Here is a 23,075-nt window from a genome sequence, read left to right as displayed (position 1 = left end):
TTTTGTAGCTGTTTTTTTATTATATATGTTTTCTCATTTTTAATACTTAAATGATTTTAGCAGAAAAAAATATTTTTTATTTATTTATTATAATTATTTTTTTTTACAGTATAATAGTGGTGTTGGTTACTATTATTCCTTTGGATAGTTTTATTTTATTTTTAAAAGCAGTTTTTTATTGTATATTTTTTCTCATTTTTAATATTTAAATTATGGTTTTAGCAGAAAAAAAACATTTTTTTTTTTTTACAATATAAAAGTGGTGTTGGTTACTCGGAATCCATATCGTTGAGCACTCAAAAGCTCAATGTTATCATTCTGAAAAAAAATAGATATAAATATCAAAGATCCTTACTCAAGATCAATTCCATTTGTCAGCCAACAAAAAAATTTAACACCACACTCGCTTCAATATTGATTTTAAACCTTTACAGGTATCATTATGAGAATGCCCTTAGATTTGGAATGAGCTGCTTCAGTTAAGAATAGAACTTGCTAGTTACAGTATATGCTAAGCAACAAAAATAAAAAGTGACAGCGGAATTATTGAGTGACAGCATATACCTTATGGGGTTTAAATCCAATAGCAATGACTCGGTCACTTCTCTGTCTGGGACTGATATGACCTGAATACCAAGCAGAGTATAAAATATATGACTATGCTGTTGAAGGATGTGTTGGAGCTGATGATGTTGATGTGTGCTGGTCCGTGTTAATATGAAGCTGTGTAAGTGCGTCGGTGCCCGTCAGTGTTCTTGACAAGAGTGCTTACGACGAACTACATAGACTTTCTTGAAATTAATTCACAACCGGCACAGAAGACGGAGTGTCTTCTTGAGTGTCTGCCTGTAGGAGGCATTAAATGAGATCTTTGAACTGCTGCACCTTGTGGATTATGTCACTTTGTGGCATGACATGGATGGCATTTTGGAATTGGATATTTTCATCAAATGGGCTCCAAAACAAATATACTGAAATGGCCTTTTAGGTCAAGGTCTATAACTCAATTAGACATGAAATGTGGAAGTGGTGTCATTCTTCGATGGGCGACGGGTAAAAGAAAACAAAACATCTGAATGTGTGTGTGTGTGGGGTGTGTGTGTGGGTGTGTGTGTGTGTGTGTGTCCTTGAGCATAGCATAAATGTACAGGTAGTGTTACTCTTGTGAACGACAAAAAAATGCAAATAGTTGGAGGAAAGGCCTTCTAAGACTTTATCCTGTCGAACCAAAAAAATAAATAAAAATAAAACAGTTGTAAGCAAACTAGTCTTTGTGTAAAATGAATCATAATATAATATGAAATTAATTATATTCCTATTATTTCCTTTTTTCCAAACCAAACGATCAAAACATTCCGAAATAAATTGTGGCTCACAGTGGCGGACTGTGTATTTGACACCTAGGCCTTCAGTTAAGTCCTACTTATTCCAACTTGAATAAATAAACCTCTTAATACCATCATTTATGATACCACGGCTGGATAAATAATAGACACACACTTACACACAACTGGGTGTTGGACAACATAGCTTGTTTTGAAAGGTCCATCTTGAAAATGACTTCGCAAGTATATCTGCAATTAAATCCATACTTTTCCCTCCCTCCGCCATTGTGGTTTAAAAAAAAGCAAGAATATGTTTTAGATTCTTGAACGGTCGCCAGTTCCGACTTTCGGGTGGGTTGACTCCACAAAGCGCTGTCCCCTCACGAGAGAGCATCCAATCACAAGCCGCGTTCATCACCTTCAACGTAAGGCCAGCGAGAAGGCCTGACAGTCATCAACTCGTGATCTGATTGGCTACTGCAACTGTCAATCAACTGTAAACCCCCCTCATTCACACAGAACAGATGCCCGCACGATTGTATCTGAGGACTTCGGACGAATAGTGCGTGCTACGGGTATTATGAAATCTGCCTGGCAACACAAGCTAGCTGAATTCTGATTGGATAAAAAAAAAGAACTCACCTAAAAATGTGAAGAATATTATTTCATGATTATGTTAGGCCAGCAGAGAAAGCCACTGGTGGTTCCACTCACTGTTCATGGCAACAATCTTTCAAAGGATTTTTACCCACCTGTACCATACACTGACTCTTTTCAAGATTTTACTTGACAGCTTGCAGCAGATTTCTCAGCTTTTGCACCGTGCCGAGTAGAAATAAGCAGTATGAGCATTGCGCTACGTCAACGATGGGACTCCACTGTTACAGTAACAGTAACAACGTGAATATACGTGAGTGAGTAAACAGCCACACTCCAAAATATGTTCAAGGGACCTTTCGACACACCATGCGGTAGCGCTCGGTGCAAAATCGTGAGTTTGTATTTCAGCTTGTCTGCACACAAAACTGCACGTGATTTATGCATGGAACCCTTTCAGTTTGTGGACGTGTTTGTTTATGTGACAGTGTGTGTATGCCTCCAGCCAATCCGTCAGTGCAGTGTACACATGGCAGCTTGTAGACAGATGGTGAAGTGTGTGTGGCGAGAAACATTTTTTGGGGTTTGTGTAAAGAGCTGACGAGGCTTTTGTATTGACATGCACGTGCAGATTTGAAAGTGTATGATTGTGACCAACTTCCTACATATAAATATTATTCACAATCAGGTTTAATGCGCGTTGTGCCCTCGCCTACAAGGCAAGAGTCTCGTTGATGTGCTGTCAGTCACCGCAGACCGCTATTGGCTAAACATACTGGCTGGAATGGAGAGCAATGGAGAGTGAAATGGATGAAGAGACGAGATGAACGAAAACGATAAGATGAACATACGGGAGGAGGGAGCAAAGGAAAGAGGAAGAGGTCTAAGACACAATGAGAGCGGCAGTGGCAGACTGAAAAGATGATGGATGAGTCTTGATTACCGAAAACAGTAAGGAGGAAGTGAGCTTCGTTGACACGAAGCGAAGGTCGCAAACTGTCAAACATGTTAATGCATGAAAATATCAACTCGGTTTCTTCCGAGAGACGTTTGCATCTGTATCATCTTGTCTATGAGCTTCATTGATGGTTGTGATTCCCTTTTTAAGCATTGGTTGGCAGTGTTTCTCGATCAAATGTTAGTAGGTATCAAGGGCATCCCAATTGCATTGACTGTGCCTTGAAAGACATCGGATGGAATATATCGCTCCCTGTTGAGAGTCATGTATCTGCTTCATCCTCCATCAAATCAAAATAACTGTTCCCTGTGGTTATAGGAAATATAAGCATTGCTCTAGCCTCTAGAGTATTTTTGTTACAGCAAAGTTGATAATCTGCGACATGACAAAGTGTCTTGTCTTGCGAAAAGGGAAGGAGTTTTTAATCATTAGGAAAATGCAAAAAAGTTATTTGGATTCCGAACCCTTGCGGAAGAGCTTTGAATTTTAAGACAAAGTAGAATATTCTTGCCTAATACTGACATGATACTGCGTGTCTTCTGGGAGTGTGTCAAAGGTATTGGAGTAGCAGAATTCATGTTGGGACAGTCCAATCTGAACAAAATCAGACAATAAAAATAATTTGCTGTTCAAAGTTACAGGGTTCGGTTCCGATTCCAACCTTCCAGTGTGGAGTTTGCATGTTCTCCCCATGGCTGCGTGGGTTTTCTACGGGTACTCCGGTTTCCTTCCATATGGTGATTGTTTGAGCACTCTAAATTGTCCCTAGTTGTGATTGTGAGCCCGAGTGGTTGTTCGTCTTTGTGACTGGCTGGCAACCAATCCAGGGTGTACCCCAACCTACTGGCCGTGGACAGGTGGGATAGGCTCCAGCATTCCCGTGACTCTTGTGAGGGAAAACGGCTTAGATAATGGATGGATGAATTTTTGAGGCGACTTCCCATTTAACAAGCATTGGCCAGAAAATCATGGCTACACTTTACTGACAAGTAGGGAAAACTAACAGCTAATTTGTCTTTCCATTACAGGCCCTGAGTAGCATACAGTGGCCACAAGTAACAGATGAAACATTAATGATGTCTCACTGGCCATCTGGCCGTCATTATATTGATTGGAACTGAGCAAGTAATTGTCTATTATTTTTTTTTTTCTAAAATTGTTTGGGGCAACTACACCATTGGTTTTGCTTTAGAAAGCAAACAGCCAGCCGCTATATAATAAATGAAAAATAAAGATAAATGACTGCAAAGAATGAACGCAGAGTCAATGTATTCTGCCCAACTGAACCAGTTGTGCTTTTATTGTTTAATGTGGAAAGATGAGAAGACCGAAATGAGCAACGGGAATACCTGTCAGAGTGATTATTTCTCAACACTAAACTTTGCAATAGCATACTTCAATTTGAAAACATTTCATGTGCAAATTCAGCCTATAAGAAAAAAAGAATACATTATGACCGTACCCAAACGTATTTGGAAAGAAAGTCAAAATGATTACAAGATGGGAATTTTGGGTGCCAGTTCGAGCTGTGGTTTGAATATATAGTCACACCGGATTATAAATCGCAGGACCAGGCAAACTATGAAAAAAAAAAAAAAAAACATGATTTATAATCCGAAAAATACGGTCTGTGGATTAAATAAATGTAAACTTGTAAAGTTTGTTCCACTGAAAAGTAATGTTCTTTTTGTTGTTGTTTTTAAATCATTTCCCTGGTATCCCTCATCACGTGTTGTTCTCCTTCCTCTCACCCAGTGAGGCAATTCGTCAATCTATAGTCTCTCCTATTCACACATTCTTTTTATCTCATTGTTCTCCCTCTTCCTCTTTGTAGTGTTTTTCATTTTTGTCATCCTGATGATTCCTTCTGTCTATAACTACATTCCGTCAAACGGCTGTCACACTTCGAAAGTGACAAAATATTTTGCTGAGCTAAAATGTCCAGAAAAAGAAAATTAATTTAAGACTAAAATTCACCGAATCATATACGGGTGCCTTTCAGTCAATTGGAATATCATGGTTCAATTAAAAAAATCCAAACGCCTATACGGATTTACTACACACAGAGTTCAATATTTTAATATATTTTTGATTCCACATTCCACCATCTCAAAGTATTTGAACATTACATATAACCAATCAAAATGATGTTTAGTATCGAAATGTTGGCCTTCTCAAAATGATTGTCAATTCACAGAGAGTCTATAATTGGTTTGAGCTCCTTTCGCATGAATTATTGCGTCAATACAATCCGGCACGGAGAAGGGAATAAGAGGGGGTAAAGAAGCCCAGGTTGCTTTGATCGCAGCCTTCAGCTCATTTGTGTTAATGAGACTTAGAATCACTCAACTTCACCTCGCGCATAAGTTTGCTATGAGTTTTTAGGACGGGCGAAACTCACTGGTCAATGAAGTGCGCGGACATTATGGTTATTTAACCGGGTTTCATATTTTGGCAGTGGTGGCAGGTGCGAAATACCGCCGGTGGAAGAATTCAGCATCTCCAAGAAAGCTTGTCAGGAAAAAGAAGAAAGCTTGTAACCGGTTTTAACTTTGGTCTTCAGAAAACACAATGGAACGACACCATCACAGGCTTTGGAAAAAAAATACGCTTGACCTCAAGCAACTTGGCTCGTGGGCCTCATCACTCCTCTAGTCTCTGGAACCCTGAGTCCCAAACGCGGCTCAAAACGTACTTTCATCTGAAAATATGATTTGCACCACTGAGTAATCCTCCAGTTATATTTCTCCTTCGGGCTGGTACAACTATTCAAAAGTCTCCGGTTCAGGAGCAGCTTGACATAAGGAATGTGGCCACGTTCCTTGATACATCTGTGCACAGCGGTTCTTTATGCATTGACTGTAGCCTCAGTCCACTCCTTATGAAATTCACTCAAATTCTTGAATTGGTTTTGCCTCACAATCCTCTTAAGGCTAGTTATCTGTGCGGCGTGCGCATCATTTTAAACCACACTTTTGCTTCCACGCCTCTTAATACGCTTGGATACAGAACTCTGAGAACAGCCACCTTCTTGAAATTTAATCTTTTCTTCCCTACTTAGTGAAAGTGACTTTCACTTTTTTTTTTCCTGAAAGTGTATAAACTGAAAGGAATTACATTTTCAATAATATTCAGATGTAATGAGGTTCACCCGTGTAACCTCACATAGCATGTAAATATGACCTCAAGAGGACGTGGGCAAATTGCGAAATGCCATTGGAGCAATTTGATTGGAACACTTTAGACTAACAAAAAGAAATAGTGATGATGTAATGTGACTTCCAAATGAGCAGCAGACGAAGCTTAGAATTTGCAATAGCATCAATGGATGGATGTTAGAGGCAAGGAATGGCGACGTGTCGCGGATGCATGTGCCTTGCACCTCACGAGATAATTTCCATCAATCACCGTATGCGTTTTCAATTTGAAACTTCACATAAGCCAACAGAGGGTGGCAGTCTGAAAGCAGTCATCATTTTGCACCGCTAACTTAATCACAGTGCATACTTGCGTTGATAAATGCATTTCTGCAGCAATTCAATTCCTTGTTTCTCATCATGTAATTCCAACAAGGCTGCTTTTGTTGTTTTCTTTTGTGCGGCTCCGAAACATCTAATTCCAATGCCTTGATTGGGTGAGTGCACTGCTGAAATGAGTAGGCGCAATTGGATATTCATGGTGTGGAAGTTTGAGGAACACAAATAAATCCACGGCCAAGTTTTTCTAGATCGTAATCCAGACCTGCATCTGTGGAATGTGTCGGATAAACAACTTGGATCCAAGGCGCCGTCGCCATACACTATACGGGACTAACGTGCTTTGCCAGATTTTGCAGCACGCCATCTGAGTGCTTGTCGAGTCCGTGGCGTTATTGGGTCAACAACAGGTGCGCTTACCATACAAAGGCAGGTGGCTAAGTGTTATGATGTTGTTTTGACACTGCGGCAAATCCCAGAAGTTGCTGTCCAAAGTGATTGATCCCTCCGTGCACGCTCAGAGCGCTCATCTGTGGATGACGGAGATCAGCGTGTGGCACATGCCGGGAGGTTATTTTGCAAGCACAACAAGAAACAAGATGCAGTCACAGTGCAAGGGAACTGCTAGTAAAGTTTGACCAATCAAACACAGCCAGAACGTCACATGATTGCGCACATGTATGCAGCGTCACAATCTAATATTTCATGAAGCCTGGTAATTAGAATCAGAAATTCTTTTATTGTCATTGTACTCAAGCTGCTGCTGGCCTTCTACCACTCGTCCATCGAGAGCCTGCTGACGTACTGTGTCTCCACCTGGTACGGCGGCTGCACCGAGGCGGACAGAGTGAGGCTCCAGAGGACGGTCAAAACAGCGCAAAGGATTATTGGCTGCCCTCTCCCCTCACTGTCGGACATCTATTGTGAAGGATCATGAGTGTAAAAAAAAAAAAAACTTCATTCAAAGAAAATTTTTTGACTTAATATGTTTTATAAAAATGAAATCTATCGTTTAACGTTGACATTATCTGAATTATTTTTTTTCAGAGACTACTCATGCCTCTTCAAGTCGTTATTTGGAGGAATACTTTTTAGTTTTAAATGCACATGAGTACAATTATTCTGAAGTCACGGTACTATCTCTTGAGGACTAAAAAGAGTGCGAACAACAAGTGAAAAATGTAACGTTTTATTACTGATGAAAACACAATCTAGAAAACAATAAAAAAAGTAACAAAAATAATGTTCCTGCTCACTTGATTAAAAAAAAGGCATTTCATTCATAAAGAGCTTTTCCATTCCACCCAAATAATGATATAAATAAAAATGTCTAGTGCGGGGGCTCTCAAAATGTAATTTGTACAATTGAAATAGTTCAGAATAGATATTCTCCGATGACTGTGCAATATATTACCGCAGGTTTCCCTAAAATTTTGCTCAAGAAAATATAATCAAAGGCCCATGGCAATCTGTCACAAAGTCTTCCAAAGAATAAAGGCAGTATCCATCCATGTTCACGTTATTGTTGTGTTCTTACTTTGTAACGATAAGTAGTAAAATGAAGCGTCACATTTTACAAAGGTCACAGTGACATTTCACATTGAAATTTGCATAATTCATTGTTTTGGTCAGAATAATTTGACCTTTATAGTCAATGATCTTACATCATTATGTTTATCATCCAAGGTTGGCGCCAAAAAGAAGTAATAAGTGAAAGTTGATAGCAGAGATTATTTAAATTACTCAGTTAGAGACACCAAATATGTTTTGTTGGTTGTTTTGCTTCCCTGGAGTTACTGGAGGTCAATAACCAATCGTAAAATATAAAAATGTTCCCGACAAAGACACACAAGATGGACTTATTTGCAGCTCACATGCTACATGGACAAGTTAAAGAGTATGCTCACCATGACACAAACTAGAGCCTTGTGTTCACACACACACACATCCCGGTGCAGAAACGTGTGACGCCACACAACTTCAGATCATCAGGCTTGAGATTGGACTGGACTCACAGACTGACAGGCCATCACTCAAGAGACTATTGCTGTGTGCGTAACCATGGTTTCCTCGGGTAGCAAATTAGTTACTCTATTAACAGACACAGTTTCTCTAATAGGCTGTGTGTTGTTGTTTTTTTTTACTCCTCTGACAATGATAAATATCTCTCTCTCTCGCTCTCTCTCTCTCTATATATATATATATATAAATATATAAAGCATATTACTTCCCACTTCCTCCGAAATCATTTTCAACACTCTAGTTTGGTCAATAATTGGTTAAAAAACAAATAAAAAAAATACCACACGCACACAAAAGTGTTGGCTGTCTGAAGTAGTGATGGAAATTTACCCAGTTTTTATGTAAAAGGTTTTGACTCAACACCAGCCAAATGTTGAATGCCCGCCTGTGTTTATTTCTTTGCGTTTAATTGCTGAATACTTGAATATGTAGGCAATGGTTGCAACGTCGGTAACACTAAAAAAAAAAGAAACCTGCTTCATTCGATAGCTTCCAGCCAACCAATTAGCACTTAAAGTACATGCTCAGTGAGGTCTGTAGAGTAAAATATTGAGACCTGCATCCCTTTTAGATTACCATACATAGTTTTGGTTTGCTAAGCTTTCGGTCTTCTGATCCTGGACAATTTCAGATTTGACATTGGCAATTACTTACATAAGTTACACTTACAATGAAAAGAATGGAAAATAGAGCAAGCATCAGCATTTCCGAGGTAATAACTTTTATTGCAGTGCTACACGCATGGTTAACTAAATAAGTATGTCCCATGACATCTAAATTGGTCAGCTCAGGGGTCCTGCAACCAGTCTTACGGGATAATCACAGGCGAATTATTTTACACGCATTATTATTTACAGCTGTGCAAGCCATTCCTGCAAAATAGATGAGCGTGAATCTTTTTTTATTTTCTCAATTTTGATTGGGTCACACAACGCTGGGTTTGCGTGTTGCAGTGTGGAGACAAAACGTGGACCCAAATGTGAGGAAGCGAGAAGCAAGGCAGAGCAGAACGGGCATAATCTCCAAAAAGAATTGATTTTCCGAAAAAAAAAAGGCAAACAAGGTGCTTGGAATTATCAAAAGACTAACTTAACCGGCAAAAAAAAAAAAAGGCGAGCTCAAAGAAACTCAAGGAATAAATTGAGCTCACAGGAAACATAACATGTTTACGCGACACATGACTGTAACAACATTAATGCACGACCAAAGTCGAAAAGAAACAGGAGAAATAAATACGAGCTAACTAGCGAGACAACGACATACACCTGGACAAGGCACGGATAGCTGGAGGGAGCTGAATTGATTACACCACCCGGCTAATGAGAACAGGTGGGAAGAAAAAAAACGAACAAGCAAGATAAAACATGAAATAAAATTCAATCTAACCAAAACAAAACCGTCATTAAGACAGATAGTATGTAACTTTTTTTTCTGACTCATTCATCATCACTCAAATGTGTGTCTCCTCTCATTTACTCATCATCGATCGTGGATGTCAGTAACCCAAGCTAAAAGCCATTAGACAGTGTCGATAGGGGAAATGGACACGTGGTCAATGCGATGGTCATCCTGCAAAAGAGAAATTCAGCACATCTGCCAGACAGCAGCCATCCTCTTCTGTAACACGAGAACATCTCTTAAGTCCACTTCCCCGAAATACACTTGTATCCATCGAAAAGTGCTCCAGCCACTGAAGCGCAGCTGGGCCATGACAGGACCAAAGCCGATCTGCAGCTGATCCCCTCTGCGTCACTGCTCTGTACGCCGAAGATGGGATTCTCCTCCAGTGACTACATGGCCGACTAAGCTGTAATAGCGCACTGCGCGTGGAAGCCGTCCATCCAGGCGGAGAAACGGTAATTATGGAGCTGAAACGCTTTACTGACAGACAGTTTGTGCTTGGTTATGCCGAGGACATGTCTCATATTGGCGATTTTTGATGAAACGTTTTTTTTCAATCTTTGATTTTCCGAAATCAGGAGACGACTGTAATAAGTTAAAAATTGCTAATGCTTATGATCATCTGTATTAACATTAGGCTGTAACCTGAAACCTTCTTTTTAAATTAGTGGAGACAGTAATGTTGAATCTTGTCATTTACATATTGCAAATTACATGAACGGATTTTGTCATTGATCATGAGTAACAAAACTATTTTGAACCACAACACAAAGACTTATTCTGATTTTCTCGTTTTCTAGTTATTATTCTATTCAAGCTCCTTTTTAAAGCGGAAGTCACTCCCCGCCCAAAAAAAAAAATCTTTGCAATAATGTTCTATGTAGGCCCACTATTCTGAAGATGGCATTCTGGCTAATATTACATTTGTGGAATTTAAGTAAAGCAGTAAAATCCACCCGTTTTTCGCCAACTCAGAGGGCGGCCATTTTGTCACTATGTCGACTGAAAACGACGTCACAGTTGCTCAGTGCTCCGGTAACGACCAATCACAGCTCACCTGTTTTCTGAAGCTGAAACTTGATTGGATGCGACCTGACAACTGTGATGACATTTTCAGTCAACAGCAAGTAACAAAATGGCCGCCCTCTGAGATAGACACAAATAAGTGGATTTCATCGCTTAACTCATATTCCACAAATGGAATGTTAAATACAATTCGACTAGTGGGGCTGCAAAAATATATTTCAAGCTGCACAACACTGTGACATAAGCAGTTAGCCAAATTGCAACGCTTGGTCACGACAGTCTCATTTCTTTATTGTCGCACCCCATCTACGGTTTACGTGATAACGAGAGAGACAGCCTTTAAAATTGGAGCGGGGTAACGTGCTCTCCCGTCTCATTTCTCACTAATATCAAGCGTCCTTAAATGTGGAAGACATCAGAGTATCTCTTGAAATGCCGCCGCTGAACGTTTTCATTCTGGAATATCACATTCGAAAATACGGGAGGGAAATTAGGCGGGACAATGATTTTAATGAGACGATAAGGTGGATGAATGATCGCTAGCGATGAATGATTGCTCGCCACAGTACGTCTCACCTCGGGATCAAGCATTATTTCAATCCCGTATTCAACCCACACTAACAATATTAATAACTTTTAACGTAGCAGTCTACTTAAGTCAGGAGCTCTGCGAGCAACCTGCCACCTCTGCTACATGTCGCATGAAACCAACACACAGGAAATAACACGCAAACAAGACCGTCAGCATAAAAGTAAGCACAATCAACCCGATCCCTTAAGACACGCCGAGACAAACACTTAAACTAGCACACTTGCCCCTGTTCACACACACACGCGCACACACACACTCAAGGGCCCTGAAAGATGAGTGTTTGTTCATTATTTATCATTGTTAATATCTATGATCGAGTGCCAGCAGAGATAACAAGTATAAAAGTGCTGACTGATGGCTACTTCACATCCCAGCACATACATTAAAGACACACTAAATGTAAAATCCTCATCTTAACACTCGCGTAAACACACACACACACACGCACGCACACACGCAAACACCTATCGTGTAGACTGTAGATCTTATAGAGCTGTACACACAGTAGGGAAGCATTTTGGCTCACCGTGTGTGTTTTTTGTGTCATTCTTGACATATTGCTACTGAAGATAATAAGACTATAGTGCTGACTAAATCAAATTTAGCTGTCACAGGCGTTTGGCTTTATGCATAAAAGCACAAATCAGGTTTTTATGTTCTTTTCCAACATCAAACTGAAAATGTTGCTGACACTATAAAAATATCTTTGCTTTTACAGAGGTGGTAATCTCATGCTTTGTGTTCCCCCCCCCACCCACGTGGACTCAAAGACGTTTATAACCTCTTTGATTTGAAACTCATTCCAAAAATGTAAATATAAAGTGACAGTAATGTCCTGTTCTATTAATTGTGGTTTGAGAAAATACAACATTGTATTGCTCTTTTAAAAATATATTCTCATACTCAAAGTAAGAGTTACAGTATCTTACAGAAACGTAATCAATTTTAAGCAAAATATATGGTTTCTACCGTATATATGGGCCTTTTTTTTTTTACTTATTTCATGACCAAGTGACTGTTCTGGTATTTACATGAAACCAAGCACCGTAATTTCACAACCACTTGTAAGTCTTCCATTTCGTCCAAAACGGGGCACCTTATAATGCACCATGCCTTGTGTGCAACATGTTCCAAAATCTAGAAATATTGTTGTGGCACTTTGATGAGTGATCTGCTTGAATGACTCGGAGCATTTCCTGGAAGCCGACGCTTCGTGACTGCGGACAGCATGCGGACGTTAAAGGGGGGGAGTGTGCAAGTGAAGGAGGACCTTATAGGCACGACCCCAGTAGGTAGCAGGTATACGGTAGCAAATGTACTCGGAACTTGCCATCATGGCGTTGGGTGTAAACAAGGCGTTCAAAGTAATGGATGGACGACAGATGCCGAAAAGAGCTTTACGAAGACTGGGAGGCAGCGCCTGGTGGTTTACACCGCAATTTACAAATGGATTGCGGATGCTTGGACTAATGTCTCTGCTTGCACTGTTGTTCGAGCGTTCACAAAAGCCGCAATAATTTGTGAGGTGGCGCACGGCAACGAGACTGACTCTGACGATGACGAGTGGGACTCTGGAGTGTTAAATACTTCAATAAAGTACAACCAAACTCAGTTTTGCTCCTGCTGTCTTTTTAAAAACATAACTAGCATGCATGCTAGCATACGTTTTAGCGTGCATGCATGTTACGAGAGTTTCAGGTTAGCGTATGTTTTACCGTGCTTGTATGCAATAATACGGAATAAAACTGATAACTGAGACAGCTCCTTATACTATGTTCCGCCTTATAGTCGTGAAAATACGCTAATTTTGAAATCGTGAGCACTGGTTCACAAAATTTCAAATCCTGCCAGTTTAACATTGATAGAGATGCGAAGCAATATGTTCTGAAGAAAGCAATCATTTTAATTTCATTGTGTGAGTGTGCTTGCACGAGAGCGTGTGTGTGTGAGCTTGTGTCTGTGCACCCAGCTGCATATGAAGCGGCTATCCAAAGAATTTAAGTGTGTCACCACTCCAAGTCTAATTTTTATGTGACATTAACCTCTCAGTGTACATGTAAGTGTTAGTGTGTAGGTGAGTGTGTTTGTGTGTAAGAGTGTGTGAGTCAAAGGAGGACAGTACATTTCACGCCGGACTCTCCCATTACCTGAGGTCAGCACTGTAACTGAGAAAATGAGAAAAATGTGTGCATGAGTGTGTGTATGCAATGAACTCGAGTGTGCAGGTGTGAGCAGCAGCCGTAATGATGCTGACGGGGAGAGGAGCTGAGTAAAGCAGGTTTCCGTGCTAATACCGCCTTCTACAGCACACACATACTTAACCACCGAATATAGTAAAGTGCAACCTAGAAAAATCGAATGTCCAGAAACTTTCAAATTTAATAACATACAAACGTGCAAAAACTTGATTGGCAAATCATCGTCATGGCCAATCTCGTGCAAGATATAAGCATTGGAAGTTGCGTTTATGTTGAGCAAAGGGATGAAGTGCAATAAATACAGCTAACTCTACAGGGCGACCAGTTTTTATATATATATATTTTTTTTTACAATAGCTTGACATTGTCACATTTATGCTTTTATCGTGGATTGTCGATGAGTTCTTGAGCAGTGAGCAACCCATGGGTGAGGTCACTGACACTCATACAGCCACTTTTCGTATTTCACATTCTGCCTTACTGTCCTTGCAGAGCAACCTCTCATTTCCACTCCATCAGGGAGCAAAACCGATTAGCTCATCGTGTCCCTGAGAAGCTTAACCAGAGAACGCATGGGAGAAGTCGAGCCTGCACAATGGGGCACATTTTTTTTCGCGAACAAACATATGTAAATAAACAATCACATACACCCCCCCCCCACACACACACACATACAATAACATATCCACATTCTGTACTGTATATAAATAAATTTGCTCCTTTTTCCACCGAGATCTCAGCATATATTTGCTAAAGGACTTAACCTACTCTTGGCAAGTGTGACAATATACACAAATCTGGTGAGCATGAATGACTACGGCAGCCGTGACAGCAAAGTGCAGCTCGGTCACTAATTGAGATCGTGTACCTATCGCCCTTTTCAACCAAAGGAAATGACAAATTCAAATGGTCCGGCTAAAAATCAGTAAGACGATACTTTGCATGCGATTCGGAAAGCTTTAGCCTTTCTCCCTTCTCGCAGTAATCTGCCTTCATATGACATTTATATTTACAGTTGGTTAAAATGAGAAAATCTAATTAATTGCACTTGAAACTACAAGCATGTCACATCATATTAATTTGTCAGGAATTTGTTAATCCTTGCATACTCATGCATTCATGTCATTTACATTGAAATGCAGTTCACGGTTAACAAATACCAATTATAGATTCTCCAGTCTTTTTTGTATATCATACGGGAATATATGATAATATCTTGGAATTGATGCAAAATCACCAAATATGAAGTAAAAAAAATTGGATTAATCACCTGAGTTAACGCTTTAATTTTGACAGCCCTAATATATATATATAGATATATATAAATATATATCTATATATAATTTTTTTAAATTAATATTAATCTTAGCTAATTTCCATAAAAAAACAATTCATCACAAACTGATGGTAAAGTTAGACCTCCATCGTCTATTTTGAGTATAATCATTTTTTCCCCCATTTTCCTCTGGTATCATTGGTGATGAAGGATTCAAACTGGAAAGTTGTAGCACAACCTTGAGGAGGAAAGCAGAATAAATGGAATGTCAGCTGAAAATTAATATTTCTGCAGCAAATGCTCACATTTTGAAAGAGGAAGGCACACATGAATGCATGAATAGACAGGCTTGCACTGACGCACATCAGCACGAGCAGGTGCTGAATAAATGCTGGCACAATGTGCGTATATGAATATCCTCACTGACTCACCGTGCCTTTCAAACACAGGTTGAGCCAAACGTCAATGCCTTCCACTATAATTTATTGCCAAAACTGTCTCTTCAAAAGCAACTCTCTTATTGCTCAGCCTTTTCAGTCAGAACAAAACAGGGGTGGCAAATCCAGAACCAGAAAATGAAAAAAAAACTGCCACAGTGTGACTTAAGGGACAGGTGCTTTATGGGTAAACAAGCTGCGGGAGCTGCTGGTTGAAAAGAAGCACTTTCTGGATCTGGATTTGCCACCTCTGGAACAGAATAAGGCAACGTCTCAACTCTTTCAACTCAACTTTAGTCATAGAACAATTGAAAAAAAAAACACAGCTACATACAGTAAAAAAACAAAATAAAGCACTAAAACATTGATGAGTCAGAAGAATAAAAATTTTTTTTAAATGCTCAATGCTGCTCTGAAATGAGAGAACTGCTGTAACCAGATGCCTAAGATTTGAAAAAAAAAAAAAAAGATGGATTTAACAAGAACATTTTACTGGTACATTAAAATCACTGTCCATTTGAAAAAACACAAATCAAGACTGTTAGGTTGAAATATGACACCAGGAAGACCAATCTAACAGTACGAGAGTTCCAAGGACTACAAGTACTAAATGCCAAAACCTCTTTTTTATTTTCGTTGAAGTTCAAGAATTTTATTTCAGACAGGGAAAAAAGGTGTCCTTAAGAAGAAAGTATCGTCATTGCTTCGCGGTACGTCGATCTGTCACCCATCAAAGCAGTGAAAGCAAATACCAACCCTGGCAAATACGGCAGGGACCCCAAAATTGAACCGTGGGAGTGGAGTGGGACTCATAGCAAGGGTTAAAAATACAACGGATGCAGTCAGGAACTGTAGTTTTAACTCCAGCACAGGAAAAGACGACATCAAAAAGCCGAGCCATATGATCAGATGGCATTGCTCAAAGCCTTTCAGATTTGAGTAGAGCAAGAAAATGTCAAAAGTGTCCTTGTCAACACACAAAAGAAGAATTTCAACAATTCACCGAATGAATGGAAAACTGCAACGCTCCACTTGAACAACACGTGACAATGCTTATTCCATCATCGTATCATCAGCATGCTTGAGCCCGAGCGTTTGTGATCCTGTTTAGTTGTGCAATACTGGGAATGCAGCTGAAAGCTTTTCTGACATTCCAACACCCACCTGCCAACTCATCATCCATTTACTTTTTACTCTGGCAAGCAGGAAAATCGATCAATGGAGCAACCAAGAAAATGCTTGAAGGGAGATGACTGTACATGCATGACTGTAAAGTACATTATTTATTTAAAAAAAGTAATTTTTTGCTGTCTTATTTCGGCTTTTCAATTTTAAAAGTCTAAAGATGACTAAAATTATTGATTTATATTATAAATCCATCCATTGTTTGGTGAGCTGTGAATAATGTATCCATTGTGAGCACTTTGTGTGTCCGCTTGTGCAGAAATCTGTTGGATTATTATTATTATTAAGCCACACTTGTGATTGTCAACGTTGGTCTCAGCAAATTATTCTTTCGGTCGTTAACATGCAGCCGGAAAATTCAAATGTGATACAATTCTAGGAGAATCGTCCCGGTTACGATGGATGCTCGAGACTTGATGCCCCACCCAAAGTAAATCGGACTGATGCGTCGTGTCATGCATCAACGGCCAAACTGGCTTATGCGTTTTTATCAACACTCACCAAAAAAAATTTGAACCCAAACGCGTGAGATTTTTGAACAGAATGAACACATTCGGTTGACAGGTGAAGGTTGTGTTTGCAGTACCTTAAGTGTACATGACCCCGCACTGTGATATATAGTTAAGTATCCTCATTACGGGTTAACTTTACCACCTACAGTTATATTACATTATTATTAGATTATAGTAAAGTAACGTATTACTTTCAGATCCGAGTAACTAGTAATATGCAATAAATTACATTTCAGAAGTAACTTTCCCAACACTGGTCGCATAGGTCCCACTAGCAAGGAAGCTGGCTATTTCTCGCAACAATCCAATACTAAATTTTTCTGTCGGCACATTTTCAGCACTTTAACATGTTTAGAAACAAATCACCAAAATGACTGCACAGTTTGTTATATGGCTAACATTGAATGTATTCATATCATTCTTAATTTATTTCACGTTGACTTGTTTTTATTGATGTTTCCGTCTCCTTTTCTCACCTCTTGCCTTTATGAATGCGTTATGACGCTTTTCCACACCGTTAGCCTATGAAATATCCTCGGCTCGTTTTATACCTTGCGCTGGCTGCCTTCCCGCAGCATGCATATTTTTTAACGGCATCCCTCCTTCCTTTTATCTTATTTTTTTTTACTGCTCCTCTTATATTCTCTTATATATATTGAAACATAAACCATATGAAATGCTGCTGCATTTGCATACCAAGCCATCATAGTTTAGTTTTCGATGCCTTGAGGCGATCGGCGATATTGGTTGCTTGGGAGCTGTAACACTCGGGCGACACGTTTATAGAGTCTGAAAGTTTGAAAGGAGATGAAGCCATACTGATTGGCGATCAGGTTTATAGGTTGTGATAATGTTGCTCTTAAAATCTTTTTGACAAAACACTGGCAGGTAATAATGCATCAGCAAGCTAGATCACATGATTTAGTCGTTAGATCGAGCATTATTTATTTTTATTTTTCTACTCGCTGTCCTAGTGGACCATCCCATAATTTTCAGACTAACCAAGTGTGCAAACGAAGCGGAAATTGATCCATACCACGGACAGACATCACACCAACTTTCATTTTTGACTAGTTTACAAACAATACAAGCTGTCTTTTACCTGACAGCAAAGCTTTTAAAGCACCCCTGAAGAGCGTTGTTCACATAAACTCCCCCACGAGCACCGGACCATAAAACATTTTGTCATTTTAATGACACACAGACAACTCGCCTCTTACCGGAGTGAAATTCATGACTTTGAGGATCCAGATGGTCAGCGCCAGGTTGACAATCATGGTGACGACAAGAAGGAGAATGAAGAAGTACAAGCATCTTTTCCTCCAGCCGTAGATTCCCACCGCGGGATACACTTGGCCTCCGCACACCGACGACTCCCGCTGGTGCAGGGAGTTCGGCTGGGCTGCTAGGATGTACTGCTCCTGAGTCATCTGGAAAAAAAAAAAGTAATGTTTATTGAATAGTTTTTGAAAATATTATACACACTGGGAATCTTTTTGTTTTTATTTTTGCAATAAGTGGAGAGATTGTATAGAACAGATGGACGGAATACAGTATACGTCTTACTTTCACGCTAAATATGCCACATGCTGCTTCACCAAGTCTAAATACAAACATAAATTTTTTTAGGATCACATATAACAGCCTCATTTGCCAAATTCTCATTCCACATTTTTAGCGCATACGTGATAACCTCCATTTCAGTTAACTTTGTCAGTTTGTGGAATGGCTATTGAAAACCACTTTGGCCACACATTTAGAAAATGAAGATTGATTTGAGATGAAGATCCATTATTGGGTTATTCTTTTGACGATTGGCATTTTACGACGCATCTTGTTTATGGTGAGACCGTGGGTAAGAAAAGACAAATGAAAATTCAATACCAGTAGTAGAAACGGAGACAGGAAGGATGAACAAGATGGATAGAGGCAGAGCAGTATTTCTGTATTTCCACAAATGGTGGCAGAGGCCATATAAGGAAACAAATGCCCAAGAAGGGGGCGTCCAGTCAGGGGTGGCTTATCTGATTTCAGAAATATATAAAAAGGACGAACAAGGTGTGTCACTTGGCTGAACAATTTTATTTTATTTTATGCAATGTCTCGTTTGCAACATTCAGTAAGACTTTACACTTTAATTCATCCGATAGACTGATTACATGCCCGAGGGCTGTTGCTTTGCTAAGCAATGTGGTCCAAATGGGATCAGCCGTTACCTCTTTAATACCAATGTGAGAACAATAGCATCTATCGACTGAAGTAATTAAAATTACAAGCCTTGTCCTGAAGGAAAAAGGGGGCGTTCTTTTGAGAGAGATGTTTATTTGTCGAAAGTAGATGGACTGAATTATACAATGCATTTTTATTGAATACAATCCATCCATTATTAGTGCCGCTTGTCCTCACGAGGGTCGTGGGGGGGCGCTGGAGCCTATCCCAGCTATCTCGGGGTACACCCTGAACTGGTTGCCAGCCATTCGTGGGGCACAGAGAGACAAACAACCATCCGCGCTCAGACACCTAGGGGCAATTTAGAATGTTCAATCAACCTGCCATGCATGTTTTTGGAATGTGGGAGGAAACCCACCGCAAGCACAGGGAGAACATGCAAACTCCACACAGGAAGCTCTGCACTGTGTGACCATCGTGCTAACCAGTTGACCACCGTGCCGCCCTTTATTTAATACGATACATTTATTACTGTGTAATAGAGAAAATGTTTAGCTGTGGCACTGATACTCGAGCCAAAGTAGTACTGTTGACTCTCCTCTGCTGTTATTTTTTCCCACCAGGCCCTACAGCTTCCCCTCACAGTACCAAAATGCATTTTAAGTGAACTGAAGACTATAAATTGCCCATAGGTGTGAATGTGAGAGTAATTAGTTGTCTGTTTCCATGTGTCAGCCCTGCGATTGACGATCAATCCCAGGCCTTGCCTCGCACCCTATGCCAACTGGGATAGACTCCAACAGCCTTACACATGATAAGCCTTTGATTTGATGGACGGATTGAATTCAGGATGGAGCACATACTGTGACTTGCCTTGTTTGCCCCACGATCAAGAATAGGATAAATTGTGGAGGGATGGATGTTTCGACACGTTTTTTTGCCTCATCTTCTTTTTTGTTTTGTAAGTGCGGAGCTTTTTTCTAAACAGAAGACCAAGGGCACCGATTTGTTTAAAATGATTTACCTTTATTGTAGTCTTCCGTTTTTGCCAATACAAAGTGTAAGTCCCGATCCCCATTACGCTTTGTCTATCTTCTTTATTCGTCAAGTATTTGGGCTGAACAATTAATCAAATCCAAATCGACCTTTCCGTTCCATCGCTGGGATGGAATTTTAATCTCTAGTGAAACAATTATTAAATCGCGTTTCAATCAACTGCTCCCTCTCCTAATTCGCTCTGTCACAACAACCTGTATAGTTTTTGTATTCTCAAATTTTCCTGCATTGATTGGACACTTTTGAGAGCAGCAAAAAGAAGCAACAGCTGTCTTAATTTGATTAAAGCAATGGTATTCTGGAAATTCATCATATTTTCTGATAAACTGAGGTACCGAAATGAACATTGGCCAGTGTTATTTTGTGGGCAATAAACACACTTCATTTTTGGGAAAACTTGTATCCTTTGTCATGAGTCCCCGTTCATTGGTTGAGAGTGCAAGCGAAAGCGAGGGAGCAGCGGTGAGTGTGGAGCCGAGAACTGGATAAGAATGAGAACGAGGAGGTGGAGGCAGGCGGAGGATAAAGCAGAAAGCAGTAGCGAGTACAGAAGTGGCTAGTGAGTGTAGAAGAGAGCGAATGAGAGAGTGGGAAGATAAGACACCAGAGGACGGTTGAGTCCATTAGTTGTCGTGCTGCAGGATTCATTGGTGGCAGGAGATATGGACACTGGCTACAAGGCACCACAATCAACCTATCTGTGTCCGTCTCCGACTCTACAATTCTCTTTTCGTTGCACTTTCGAGATACCCTTTCTCTGTCTTCCTATTCACCTCCTAATTTCTTCTGCACTTCTTCATCACAATCTCACACGTTACTCTATTTGCTGAGCCGGCATGACTGTTAACAAAACAGTAGTTTTCCTCTCACGCTGAAAGGCTCTTTCTCCATTCTCTTATGCGATGATACCAACAAGCGTCGATGGGAATCCAGAAATGCTGACGCTTGGCTAGTGTACAGAAAAAATAAATGAAAAAGCACTGACTTTCCGTTTTGTTTTATTGGTCTCAGACAACATATGAAACTATTATCTTCCTCGGTAGAGGGGCCTTGTTTGTCTTTTAGAAAGGGAAGCCCCCTTTTTAAAATTGCGTGAAATTGAACTTTTGTAAGGTTAAGGAAAAGTCTGGATTTTGTCATAGCAGCCACCTGCTGTTGATATGATCCTCATTATCTCCCCAGATGCTCCTGGTTCCTCTCAGGGAACTGACGCAAGCAAGTTTGATTACCTGGTGAGTTGAAGTGGATTTCAATAGTAGCTGGAGCAAACTTTCTCTCATTGGACTGAAATTTCTATTCTTGTTAAAATTTCCAGACTATAAGACACACCCGCATATAAGCCACAGCAACCCCCCTACCCCAAAAAAGACAATAAAAAAAAATAAAAAATAATATATATATATATATAAATAAATATAAACCGCACCAGACTATAAACCGCAGTTTCTTTCCTGAAAAAATGTGTTATCGGTGAAAGAAAAATCCACAGACAAGCTGCACCACTGTATTATCCGCATGGTTCAAAATCAAGGAAAAAAGTAGCGAAAATACGGTAACCTATATCATTTGATTATTATAATTTTTTTTATAGGAAAAGAAAAAAATTACACATTTACCACATTTTAGTCATGTGCAATTGAAACTGGAGAACATTGTTTTTTCATTATATACGTGTGTTTGTGTGTATGTGTGTGCACGTGTCGACAACACAGTCCAGGTATACACGTACTTGTTAAAGGTATTACCACTACTTAGACAAATCTAATGAAGGCCATTATAATACCACAGCTGTGAAATAAATAATCTTTATAATGACCCTGTTTTATTGAAGGAGAGAGCTGTTGATTTATTCTAATTGTCATCCTTTTAGAGGGTGCAATTTGTGTTGGTGCATATACTGTAAGTGCATCATCTAACCATAATAAAATATATCATTATTCTCACTGCATCGCCACCAGTCTGACCAGCGCTGTGGCATGAACGCTTTGCTTTCTCTACGAGTGTGTCTGTCTTTACACCTCAGGGGCTTTATTCCACTTCACTTAGCACATATACAGGGTGACTGAACCGTCATAAGATATTAAGGAATGTACCCATGATGCAACGTGGCAATAAACCAAAACATGTCCACTGGTGCATTGCCAGACTGTTCGTTCCAAAGCATAATGTGGAAATGTCGATTTGTACCGTGAAGGAAATATATATTCAATAATATCACCTCATATGTTCAAATATGGTCAATTTCAGATTTAAAAAAATATATATACAAATGGTTGGTCCCCATATTGTCTGACTTCACGGGACACTTCAACTATCTGAGAAATGTTAGAAAACTGACATGTTGCCTCAAACTTGACAGTCAAGAGTTTTTTTTTTTAGATACGAGTGAAAATAGTTTGGTTAGATACATTTCAGAACATGATAGCTGTAATGGTTTGGTGCTAAAGGAATCAGTCATTCACGACGGTAAATTGTGCACAGATTAATTATATTAATTATTCTGATTAGTCAGATTACGGATTTATTAATTGCATGGTTCCAACACCAAAAAAAAAAAAAAAGAGTTCCGGAAGATGACGTAATCACAGTTTGATTTGACTTTGTCAAGTATTAAAGGCTTTTTGTCTGCGAGTGAATGGCTGGTACCAGAAGGACACACTTTTTTTTTTTTTTTTTAAATCGTATTTCAGAAGCAATTAAACATGGCTCGAGATGTGCATGCTGTATGGATTGACCGAGAACTTTAAGCCCCGTAGGTGTTGGTAACGCTTGATACTGTCACACAAATCAAAAACTTTTATGCTGTCCTGTGGATTCACAATTCGAAAGGATGGAAAGCACTGTG

The 23,075-nt window shown here is 39.7% G+C and overlaps 1 protein-coding gene across 1 annotated transcript in view; it reads right to left on the bottom strand.

Moving 5' to 3' along the window:
- Positions 1–23,075, bottom strand: part of sgcz (sarcoglycan zeta) — a 191,528-nt gene that overhangs the window by 55,315 nt on the left and 113,138 nt on the right. Inside the window, exon 2 of the mRNA XM_088302779.1 lies at positions 18,226–18,435. Coding sequence (XP_088158905.1) covers positions 18,226–18,435 — 210 coding nt within the window. The remainder of the gene's footprint in view (positions 1–18,225; positions 18,436–23,075) is intronic.

Source organism: Idiotropiscis lumnitzeri, chromosome 8 (assembly GCF_059441095.1).
Source record: "Idiotropiscis lumnitzeri isolate Australia: NSW breed Sydney's pygmy pipehorse chromosome 8, RoL_Ilum_1.0, whole genome shotgun sequence".
Taxonomy (NCBI): Eukaryota; Metazoa; Chordata; class Actinopteri; order Syngnathiformes; family Syngnathidae; genus Idiotropiscis; species Idiotropiscis lumnitzeri.
The sequence above is the reverse complement of the archived record's forward strand: the minus strand, read 5'-3'. Positions and strand labels throughout refer to the sequence as shown.